Here is a 13,425-nt window from a genome sequence, read left to right as displayed (position 1 = left end):
AAATAATTGCCTACCCTAACTGATAAATCAGGCAAAAGCTTGTTGAAATCTACCTAAGCAGAAAGGAGGGGTAGAGTTTTTAATCTAATTTCGGAACCTCCCCCTTTTGACCCCCACATCCCTCAACCCCTAGGGGTTGAATCAAAATTCTGAATTTCAGAAATGATTATCCTCATCCAATGATGCATCAGACCAAATTTAGTTAAATCCATCCAGGTATGAAAGAAGAGTACGCTAGGGTTTAAAGAAAAGCGAATGGCGGACATTGCACAACGACAGACAAAGCGCAATGGCAAGAGGTCATCTGGGACCTTTGGGTCAGATGAACTGACAAAAATCCCAAGAAATGTTTGATAATTATGATAATACCATTTACTAACAATATTGCTCATAATACACCATTTTAATAGTGAACTATTTCTATACTGTAACACCAGTGTAATACCTCCACTGATATTACAGGTCCTTAAACAGGTAATTCAAGAAATTATATTCTATAAATAACGAAAGTCTCATTTCATGTGGAGCCAGTCTACGGATATATAGCGATAAATAAATCACTTACCTGGAACAAATATCCTTACATATATATATATATTTCACATGGACAGATTTGAGAGATAGCATTCATCAGACACCCCAGACAAAATAAAGAAAGTTTAAAGCACAGCGTGGTCTAGCTGGTTCCTGTCCACCGACAGTAACAGGGTAGCAATACTATTATAACACACTGTGTATTCAGACTTATTCTCGTTATTGATTAGTCAGGTATGTGTATGATCTAATGTCTTGTCACTAGCCGGGGCAGGTAAATTCCCTTTAAATACCGCCATCACCTGAACAAACAACCACCTTGGTAAATACACTCGGGTGGTAAATACCCTAAAAAACAAACATCAAACTATGCAATCTCTTTTCTAATTCATTAGTACTTAAGTCAGGCCTCTCAAGCTTTTATAATCTCTACAGTTCTCAACTATACAGAAATTCCTCAGATTGAATCAGGCAATTGAAACCATTAAATCACTCATTGGGTTTATTAAAAAAATGAAATCAAAAATTTAATATCAAGATGCTTTAATTTACTGAAACAAATTAAACACTACTGATATACATTATCAAAATGGTAATTAATATTTCATCATATTGAACTTTTTGAAAAACATGATTATTTCAAGATCAAGTTCAAGTACTGCTGTATGTTACATATATATATATTCCTAAATCAATTTTGATAATCAAAAATTTGGAAATACATATAATACGGGTAGAACATATATCTCCTTATGAGCTGAGCAATGAGTAAGTTCTAAAAACAAAATCCTTACTGGCTACAAGATGAAACCTAAATACAAGCTATTAATCAATCATAACATCCCCTCCTCCACCTACCCTTCTGTGATTAGATTTACAAAACATGAATAGAGTTATAACTGTTCAAATATGAATTTTTATTCATGAATCTAGAATAATATTCTATTCAAAATTCATGAACATTTACCATAACAAAAATCGAAAAGAGGAATGCTGTACATTGCCCTGTAAAGTAGGGAGAGCTTTCACTGTGTATTTTGTAAATTAAAACCTTGTAAGTGAGAAAGTGGGTTGATGTAAGTTGTGCCTATTTACCCTGACCCCCGATTAAAGTCACTGACACTTTCTGCTACAAGAATTAATTTCAATTTTTATTGTGATTTCAAGCACAAGCTAATCTTCATCTTACACTGTAACACATCAATTCTGGATCAGACCATCCTGACAAATATTCTGTCAAGTGCAGCTAATAACAAGGTCCCACTACATATACATACAAACCAAAATGTCAACACTAACAAAGTCCCTATACACATACACACAAACCAGTGTCCTCACTAACAAAGTCCCTATACACATACACACAAACCAGTGTCCTCACTAACAAGGTCCCACTACACATACACACAAACCAGCGTCCTCACTAACAAGATCCCACTACACATACACACAAACCAGTGTCCTCACTAACAAGGTCCCACTACATATACATACAAACCAGTGTCCTCACTAACAAGGTCCCTATACACATACACACAAACCAGTGTCCTCACTAACAAAGTCCCTATACACATACACACAAACCAGTGTCCTCACTACCAAGGTCCCAATACACATACACACAAACCAAAGTGTCCTCACTAACAAGGTCCCACTACACATACATACAAACCAAAGTGTCCTCACTAACAAGGTCCCACTACACATACACACAAACCTAAATGTCCTCACTAACAAGGTCCCACTACACATACACACAAACCAGTGTCCTCACTAACAAGGTCCCACTACACATACACACAAACTAAAGTGTCCATACTAACAAGGTCCAACTACACATTCACACAAACCAGTGTCCTCACTAACAAAGTCCCTATACACATACACACAAACCAGTGTCCTCACTAACAAGGTCCCACTACACATACACACAAAACAGTGTCTTCACTAACAAGGTCCCACTACACATACACACAAGCCTAAATGTCCTCACTAACAAGGTCCCACTACACATACACACAAACCAGTGTCCTCACTAACAAGGTCCCACTACACATACACACAAACCAGTGTCCTCACTAACAAGGTCCCACTACACATACACACAAACCAAAGTGTCCTCACTAACAAGGTCCCACTACACATACACACAAACCAGTGTCCTCACTAACAAGGTCCCACTACACATACACACAAACCAGTGTCCTCACTAACAAGGTCCCACTACACATACACACAAACCAGTGTCCTCACTAACAAGGTCCCACTACACATACACACAAACCAAAGTGTCCTCACTAACAAGGTCCCACTACACATACACACAAACCTAAATGTCCTCACTAACAAGGTACCAGGACACATAAACACAAACAAAAGTGTTTAGCTATAAATAAGTATAAAACAGGTTTTCTTTCACTTCAGTCTTTATTGAAACACTCTGATGGGAGGCTTTAATTATTTTTCATAACACTGACTTTTTAAGTTTGATCAAAGAGAATATTTCATGAACAAGGAATAAATGAGATAATTGGTCTCATTTAGAACAGAAATGAATGATCACCACAAAAATGTGCCTTGTCAGAAGTATTGATTCCCTTAACAGTTCCTTGCTGACTGTAATTATTTTTCTTAAAACAGCACCTGGTCTGTTTCTACCAGTTACTATTAAATGTCTCTGGTGTACTAAAAACAAACGTAGACTGTAAGGAAATTAAGACGAGTGTCTACACCACTGACCCCAAACTGTTGTCTAACTTTGAAGAACAAAGACAGGAAGGATATATTACGTCCTGAATACAACTGTTCTATGATTTGTTTCAATGGATTTGAACTTTGACCTCACCTGACTTTGACCTTACAGTAAATGTATGTCTAGCTAAAAAATGTGTTTGAGAAAAGCCATCGACTATGGTATCAAGTAACATTACTATGATTCTTTTGGGTAAGAAATATCATAAATGTTCTAGGTAGGCAAAACATTATCTTAATCTTCACCTTATTTATCATCTTCAACTTTGAATAAGTGTTCTAAAAATATATATCAGTAAATACTTCTGCTTTAGAAAGTGTCAATGAAAAATATACTCATGACTAGACGGATCCTTTTAAATTGTACATTGTAATGATTACATAAGTGGACAGATATCAAATTCAATGACATCACATGAAAGCTACACCATATATCAAATACATAAATAATGTTAAAATCTGGTCATGTGAAATTAAAATGATTTTGAAAGTTTTAATAAAATTGAGGTGTACATGAAATAAATATGAACAGGAATTTTATAAGGTTGAAACACATTAACTACAGACACATACAGCATCATAGCTGCAATCATGTTTTCAAACACTTTGTCCATGTTTTGCATGATACTCACTCTGATAGTTTCCATCAATATATATATACAGTAATTATCTTATTTGTTATTTTTGTTCATAAATAAATCGTCAAATCCTTTTTGTGTCAGTTCTGAGCACCAGATAATCCTGACAAACAATGATGGTTGCCCCACAGAATCTTCAATTTTTTCAATAGAAAATGAAACTTGAATATCCTATAGCTATGTAATGTACACACACCCAACTCTGGACATTTATATTTTTTGTATATATTAAACATGGGTACAATTTCTAAAAGAAATTCAAATCAATGTGTAAGTGTTCATCAGTTATCTCCCTTCTTATCTATACATTTATAACACCAACCCATTGTCAATGGATGTGATACTATAGTATATAACACCAATACAGTTTTGCACCGACTGCTAGATTTGAAATAAATAGAGACCAAGTGATTTCTGTTGTAATACATCAATTTAGCCTTCATAAAAAATTTGTAATTTTTTTTTCTGTTCTCTAATAAATTATCCTCAACAATACTTAAAACTGTATAAACACAAGGGGAAGTAACTCCTATCAGAATTGAATTATATTTTGTGTTGTTACAAGGGAGATAACTCCTATCAGAATGTAATCACATGCATCATTGTCAATCTATTACCGACTTCAGTTCATTCATATGCTTTCATTTCTTCATGTTTTATAACACATACATAGTACACATTCAAAACAACACAGAGAAATAGTTTTTTTTCACATCTGAACATCTAAATTTGAAAATATTGTAGCCCTGACATTATTGTTAATTTATCAAACCCATAAAATGTATAGTAACAGTTCTATCTAGTCTTCCAGTAACTCAAATAGAACCCAACAGAGCTTGATTATAATGATTAGCTTTTACAGGGAACACAATGTTTATCTTCCTTGATGAAGTGCTCTGGTTCTCATCCTTCAGTCTTCAATTCTATTGTCTAATCTTTTATCAATTAACGTACACTATAATTAAAACTGTATAATCCAGCAGTCCAAATGATTCATAATCTAACTTTCAGAAATCATGTTCTTGTTTAAGTCAATGATGAAGGTTGTAGACAGTCCTACACTTAAAGAAACCTATAAGGATATTAATCCAAATACAACCCAGGTAATCTTGTCACTGTTTCCAAACAGTGGGAACCAAAAAACTTGTTACCTTTGAGACAGATGTGTGTCATCCATTTGTTCACCAATCGCATTATTAGAAATGAATAGGGACCAGGTGTTTTTTGTTGTAATACATCAGTATAGCCTTCGTAAAATATTTTATTGTTGCTTATTGGCGATTCCGATTACATGGACAGTAAAATAATACCATACAAATATATAAGGTTTTAACAACACATCAATACCTTCTCTGATAACACAACACCTCCCACCTCCTCCCCCACCTCCTCAAAAACAGGTAGTCAAATTCATGGAAACAAAATAAAGTTTCAAAAAGTGAAGTTTAAAGGTAGTAATTATGCTAGTCATATTGACACAGATGGGACTGGCAATGGAACAAACTGCAGTAATGGATACACCTTGTTACACACAAAAAACCAACACAATATTAAGTAGAGGACATATAGAGTTTCACAAAACTTTCTGATGTAATAAATACATTTTGTACTAGTGTATGTCATTCAAAAACAGGACATCTGGTGAATAACAGTCCCCGACACAATGTTAAATTGCATGCCAAGAATGCACAGATGATGACTATGTACACAATGTAATACTATGGACACAGAATGTGTGACAGGTTAAGGTAGATAGAGCAGTATGGGCATTACTTGTTACAAATAAATCAGTTAGATGTTACATGTGTATGTGGTGCTGTATTACTATAGTAGCTCTGTTTACTAACAACATGTTGATGGTATAAATGTGAATGAATTCACCAACATCCATCTTGTTTCACAAACAAGTATGCTTTTCCTTCAGTACAAGTGAACCCAATAGATGTGCCCAAAGTAACTCATGTATGAAGTAAGAAGTTCCAGTGACAAGTAGTGTAGGAGATTAGTCCCAAACATTTTCTCTGATCTAACTAGATCAAAGGACAAAGGTAAGGTCAAAGTGACCTACTTTTGGCACACATACACATCCTCAACCTAAAAGTAGTGCAAGTCCCTACAAGATCAAGTGTGGGAAGGACATCAAAGGTCAAAAAGACCTACTTCTGGTAACTGACATACTGCATCAACTAGGGGTATGGGTAGAGGATGAAGGGTATTAGAATATGTCACCATGAGACTTGTCTCAGATGACCTAATAAAAAACTTACTAGCCACACATCTCTAATTGTTTTAATACAAGTTGTCAGTTACCCTGCCCCTTCCCCACCCCCTTTCCCCCCCCCCCCCCCCCAAAAAAAATTATTTTTTTATTCCTTGGAATATTTTGTGATAGGACAACTTATAACCATCAAAGACTTACCAGTCCTGCTATTGGTCCTGGAAGCTTGTTGATCCGTTTGATAACACCTGGTTTTATTGTGTTCAGTAATCTGAAAGAAAAAAGGTCAATTTAACAAATCTGACAAAAACTAGTACATATATATATAGCACATATATATAGTATATTTATTGTCAATTGATCATGATAGCCATGGTTTCAGTATGCAATATTTATGGATACAGTTTTAGGACGTTAACATATCATCAAGGCCCTGAGTCCCCCACCCCTCTAGGCCCCCCAAAGACAAATCAAAATCAGATATCAAGTTAAATCATATGTTTGTGATTTAAATGGCGATGTTTCAGTAAGATGTGGATAAAATAATTCTTCTTAATCTGCTGCCCAGCAGGTGGACCACAGACAATTATAAAACATCAGGGCCCATGTAGTAGACAAGTCTGTAATTTATATAATTTATAATTAATCTATACCAATAGAAAACTTTAAAATGATTGCCCTGAACTTAAGTAAAACTATATCTACTCATATATAATCCATCAATTTCAAAGAATATTGCAAACTTAAAAGATTTCAAACTTTTTTCAACCACCAACCACAAATTCAAGAAATTTTAACAGCACATACATGAACAAATACTGTTTTTTGGAAAAATAGTAGTTTTCAACGAGGAAATATATTGATAAGAAACTCCAAAGTAAAAAATATATACATTATATTCTGTAGATACATAAGCAAAATATGTTACATTACAAACCTATATATTCCTTTCTAATTTATTGTACACAAGAGGTCCTCATTTATTTAAACAAAATTTATTCAATAGTTAAACAATATTACTCAAACATCATATCTGAGTTAGGATAACAAGTTTGAAGATTTGTAATAAAAAATACAATTCCTTTCCCAAAGTAACACTAGGACTTACTCGCATAACAGTACACCATTTTCCAGGGATTTCCTAAAGTCATCTGGATACTGGAACTTCTTCCTTGTTACAGCCTGTAAATAAAGGATACGTCATAGAGGAGTGCAAACTGTCTACAAATAGTGATATATATATATACATATCTTAACTTGTCAAAATGATCAGTAAAAATGATCACAGTAAGGCTTGTTTTTATTCATGGTATTGACATGTTTTTGGGCTTCTATTTTATTTTTTTTATATAAAACTAACTAATACAGGTCCTATGGTTTCTGTTAATCAAAAACGAAACTACCAAGAGAAATTTCATTTGTCCTTGTACAGCACAGCTTGTGTTTTTGTAGGGACATGTCATCCATTTTAATCTTGGATCAAAAGCTTGTCCACTATATGTACTCATGACTTGGATTAACAGAAGTCCGGCCAAAAGACACCTAATTAAGGTGTATGCTATATAATCTGATGGTCACCTGCTTAATGGTCAGTATATGGTCATATATCTCAACAAGAGGTCCAATAGGCATGTAGCACTCACCTGGTATACATTTACCAGCCAAATGAAAAGAAGTCATTTAAATGACAAATTTTACCCCTGTGACCTTGAATATAAGTCAAAGTCATTTTTTATTTTATTTTTTGCAAACTTTGTTGGGCTTCATCCTGGGAACATACCAGTGACTGACGACACATGCTACATCACAGCATAAGTTCACATGGACCTTCGGGTCAAGTGAGTTAAGAAAAAATTCAGGAGTACATACTTTTACACAAGATCTACTTGGCTAGCAAAACTCTATATTCTTTCCCACCTCAAAGTTAACTTCATAAGACAGCAGACATTGTTGGTAAGTTTAATCTGGCTTAAATTATCATTGGAAGAGTAAAAGAAATCTTCAAACATTTCACCCAAGTGTGACCCTGGTGTATATATATGTACATATACTTGACCACCGCTGTCACTGACCAAACAAAGACTTGGGTCTTTTTAAAGCCATCACCCAAATACTCAGAACGATTTATTTTTAAAGTTTATTGTTAAAAGAGCTTCTAGCTATATATCCTAACCTGAAATCGGGAAAGAAATCTCAAGGACTTGGGAAATTCTGTTCAATAGTTCTAACACAAAAGGGTGTTAGACTTTCACCTATAAAAATATTTTATTACAGGTTTGGTAGTCTACAGTTGTAATCGTTGTTTCTACCTTACAATCTAATATGTGTATTCCCACTTCTACAGGTGTCCGATAGTTTTAAACCACGAATAAATAGTACAGATTTAGACAAATATCTAATTACCAATTTCACAATGTCAAGTGACAAGTGTTGACTCCACCATTCAATTACTATAGGGTAAACTTTTGGAGGACCAAGTACAATTCTTGTTCAGACTGTTACTCATATTGCAAATGTAGTAGGAAATTAGGTTGTGACTAAGGGGATCTTTCTTCAAACTTTATGTACATGAAAATATTCATCCACACTTATCTAAAGGTATTGACTTTGACTATAAAAGTACAGGTTGTACTGTCGAAAATCTTTCTAACTAGTGAAAGATTTAAAGTAGCCAATGCTGTTTGATCAGTGTGTGCGAGAAGTCAGAAAGCTTACAGAAACACAATAATTTGAGCAGGAATATGGCAAGGACACCATAAGTCCATCAGCCCTACATTCTGAACAGCTATCTATGTGTCAAAAAGGGACAGCTGGGTGGTATTGGAAGCTAATAAAATGGGCAGGGTGGCAAGGTAAATGGTGAAGTGCGATTTTCAGTTTTGAAAATGGGGACAAGGTACTGTGCCTTGCTATTTTATTCCTGATACACTGAACACTGATGTACAATGTTATCCTTATGGAACTAAAATATGTTTTAGGCAATATGATACTATTTATTTGTCCTTTTTGGCATATTTGACCTTTGACCTGGAGGTAGAATTTAGTGTGACTTTTGTTATTACCTTGTAAACCTATTAGAAATAAATATGAAATTATTAATTCTTTGACAAAACTTTGGAAACATATACCAGTAAGAGAATATTTTGAACTTGGCCTTGAAGGGAAAGGACATGGTGACCACCCAGCTACAACAGCATGAAATGCAGACCTATATTATATACTTTTAAATTTAATTTTTATACCTTTGATTTTTGTTATATATTTTTTTAAAGGAAACAGTATTTCATATGTTGATGGTTTTATCTATTATTTTTCTATAATACTATCAATGCAACACGATGCTTTTAACAACTTTTTTATTATTAGATTTGCATGCATGCATTATTCACATTGGAGACCTGGATGATAGTACAAAATGTACGAAGCTTAACAGACTAGCGAGAATCTACATCCCAAAATTTGACTTTTGGATACAGATACAAAAATCGATCTATAATAATATATTTTAAATAAGTAACCACTGCAATCAGTGAGAAAATCTACATTGTACTATTCTGCCATTAAAACCATCTTCTACATAACTATCCCGACAGAGGGTCAAGGTCAATATTCACCTCCACACACTGGCGTATTTCCCTGCAGTACCTCACTTTGATTCATGCAGTAGGTATGACTGATTGGGACAAATAGTAAGCATATACATTGATATGTCAATTTACGGCAAATTGTTCTTATCTTGTAATTTCCATTTACTGAAATAGATAAATAACTGCAGGGGCACATATAAAATTCTATACTAAGTAATGCTTTGTACACCTGTTTAGTGCTAGGTAAATATACTTATATAATGCTGTATACTTATATATACATGTAAGTTACTAGTGTATATACCTAAACTTAAATAAATGTAAAAAAGTTCTGCTTCAATATGTTTTAAAACTTTCCCAGACAATAAATCTATACTGAGTCATTTTTAGGTCTAAATCGACAGAAAAAAATGTTTCCAGTTCTCTAGATAATAGATTTTGTCTCTCGATAATAAATGGGTAGGTTTCTTTTGAAACCAGTCCTAGCTCAAAAATGACGAAGAATTACACGGAAGAAAATGTACTTATACTTGAATACATCTACACATTATCTGTGGTATGTTATCTCTGAAAAAGAGACCTACGGCTTTATAATAGTTGTATACACTCCAGCCCAAAAACTGAACGAGTAATGGACCAGACAAACACAATATCATCACTTTACTTGGTCAGGGCAATAGAAGGATATTTTCTTAATAAGTTCATAGTCAAAATCTGTTACTGAAAACTTTCAAATATAACTTTCAAAATTATGAAAAAAATTACAAAAATATTTGCTTATTATGATAAATATGACCCTGACAATGCTTTGCCCTTTGCAGTATCTATCAATGAAATCCCTAAAAGGATATAATGAATATCCCTTATTGTAAAATAACATAATATTCCAGTTCAAGCATTCTTCAATAGTTTAATTAAGACCTTTATATTTGGAGATTGTCAAATATATGAAGAAAAATGCCAGTATCTATACTCCTGTCATGTAAAAAGCCAAATTAGATTTCCACTTGTCGCTACTGTGTAACCCACTTTTGTCAGGAAACCTGTTCATTACCCATTGTAGTAAAAAGTTCCTGTGACATATTTTGAATCTTTTGTCATTAAGGAAAACATGATTTTATATGTTCCTTTAAAAACTTCATGTGAAAAGATGTCTAGTAGATAGCTGAAATACATTTACATCGTACAAGGGCATATACAATTATAATACCAGCTGTACCTTATAACTACATAATAAATTGATCAATGTTTGGTAAATAATATATAAACACGTATTGGTTTGGCCCTGGCAGGTATCAACAATCCAAACGCCTGCTTTCCACTTTCTATTACGTAAGAGGAACGACGTATTTAAATATACAGTAAATATTATGCCAAAACGTGCACGTGTATACATGCCTTGTTTAACATGTCAACAAATCGACATCTGTTTACAAATATGCCCGAGATGTGCGCCCTAACGATCGAACAGATAAAGCCATGCCAGATTTTGATTTGATCTTGTCTAAATATAGATAAACTATGTCAACAAACAATGGGGTCAGGCTTAAAAGTCAACTAACTACCTAGTAAAGAGGGTGTGTCTGAATAACTACTTGTAAGTACCAGGGATATACAGTACATCAGAAACCATTCCAAACTTACGCTAATCCAGCGTTCTGTTTCATGTAAAGCTAACTCCGTGAAAAAGTCCTCCTCTTCTTCCTGTCGCATACGTAAGTCCCATGCATCATCGTCGTTTTGTTCTTCACTCGCCATTTTGTGAGCGAACGAACCCCTGTCCGAGGTCCACAGGTAACTGCGTCCCTGTGTAGGTTAATAACGAATATATTATGTGTTACGGTCGGTGAGCCCAGTCGGCGAGTTGTTCACTAGCCTGTGGCGAAGTTTTCACTCCGGAACCCAGTAAAAGGACTGAGGACATGCTACCTATGTACTGAGTACATATTTCAGTGTAACACCATCCATCATCACCTAATCTAGCGCTGGTCCAACCGTTATTATCCAACTACACACTACACCTGTCCGACTCTCATATCACACCAAATCAAATACCCACCCGAACGACTGTCAGGTGAAAGTTATGTTAGTGTCAAGTTCCTACTTTCAAACTCTTGGAAAAACAAAATACATTGTACTTGATGATTGTTTAGGAAAAGGGTGAATTTGATATGTTGTTTGAAAATTATCAAATTGTTGTATTTTTACAAAATTCATCCACCCAATCTTGCACTGGATAAAATTGTTGAAATATTTGTTTTAAATATGTGTTTAGTGATCTTTGTCAAGTAAATAATAAGGAAACAGAAATATATATTTACTAAAAAAGTTGGTGAAAAAATCTGAAATGTTCGCAGAACAGCAAATATGCACAACGATTTACTCCAAACAGCGATTGGAGAGATAAAATAGCGGCCCCGACCGTTATTGGAACAATTATCACATTAGTGGACGTTGGCGAGAGATCGTACTGACATAATGTGTGCTGTAATGTTGCCCTCAAGGCCTTGCCCATCACCACTAGACTACCGACATCTCCATAAAATCCAAAAATCGATGAAATGCGGACAAAATATCAACAAATGAAAAATACCGGAGGATAAGACCAGATGTTCGGAAGAGTTAACATCTTCTACTTCATCTAGGCTAATTGAAGTAATGTCAAGTTTTTAAATTTAATGAAAATCAGAAAAAAATATAACATTGTTCAAAATACTTCCAACACCATTTCACACAGGGAAATATATTACGTCTAAATGAGATCACAATGACCACCAGAAAACTTTTCGCAAATTATCATCCTGCATCTCTTAAAACTTGTCAATTTATCTGTCAATGTTTGTTTTGAAACTAACGCGGGATACGTGTAGTAGTCTAGCAAAGCGGAGAAAACAAATCATATAAAAATGACGTATAAAACACTTATAAAAGGGAGAATGTTCATCAATATTGATCGAAACTCGGAATTTTTTAGAAATCCACATTCCATGCCTATCATATTAAGACTGTCCTGAACTAATCGAGGCAGAAATACAACATTATTGACACGGATTCATCTGGAATCAACAACGTAAGTTGTCTGATGATATTTTTGTTGTGTAGTGACTGAACACGTTGGATAATGCTCAGATAAGTAATTACTTTGCGTCCAGTCTAACCATAGTTATATAGACCTTAATTGACCCAGATTTCAGCACACAGACATAGCTGCACACCGAGGAATTCGTCAGCATTGTCTCGCAGTTACAGTGAGCGAAAGGTGTATAATATTTATTCTGTTGTAATTTGACTCGTGTTTTCCTTGAAGGTAATTTACTTACGATAATTTTGGTATCAAAAAGTGGGAAAAAACTGATCGAATCCCGGCGACTTTTCCGAGGATGATATAAAATCCCTCCTCCCCCAGCTGAAACATTGTTACATGCCCCTGTGGTCAAAGCCATATCATTCCTTTATGAAAACTTTAAACTCGGAATAGACAAAAGCAAGAAAACATGTATATTGAATCCACACGCATATAAAAGATGTAAGGCCACGACCAGAGACAGAAGTCCCTACCTACATAATATGCGTGACCACGTCCAAAGCCTATTCTTTAAAGTGCTTCGCAGTATAGACTGAGAAAATTCCTCAACCAGTATAGCGAGACGGACGTTTGGGAATTATATGTATGTAGTTAGGAAATTAAAAGAAAACG

General features: G+C 34.6%; 1 protein-coding gene across 1 annotated transcript in view; it reads right to left on the bottom strand.

Annotated features, from left to right (window-relative positions):
- The window catches only part of LOC132545173 (LIM and calponin homology domains-containing protein 1-like), a 79,335-nt gene extending 67,849 nt beyond the window's left edge, over positions 1-11,486 (bottom strand). The window contains exons 1-3 of the mRNA XM_060208849.1: positions 11,373-11,486; positions 7,250-7,323; positions 6,343-6,412 (exon numbers count right to left, since the gene is read on the bottom strand). Of these exons, the coding sequence (XP_060064832.1) occupies positions 6,343-6,412; positions 7,250-7,323; positions 11,373-11,486 (258 nt within the window). The remainder of the gene's footprint in view (positions 1-6,342; positions 6,413-7,249; positions 7,324-11,372) is intronic.
- Positions 11,487-13,425: the final 1,939 nt, after the last annotated feature.

Source organism: Ylistrum balloti, unplaced genomic scaffold (assembly GCF_031769215.1).
Source record: "Ylistrum balloti isolate Yb309-2 unplaced genomic scaffold, AGI_CSIRO_Ybal_v1 Utg369830, whole genome shotgun sequence".
Lineage (NCBI taxonomy): Eukaryota > Metazoa > Mollusca > Bivalvia > Pectinida > Pectinidae > Ylistrum > Ylistrum balloti.
The sequence above is the reverse complement of the archived record's forward strand: the minus strand, read 5'-3'. Positions and strand labels throughout refer to the sequence as shown.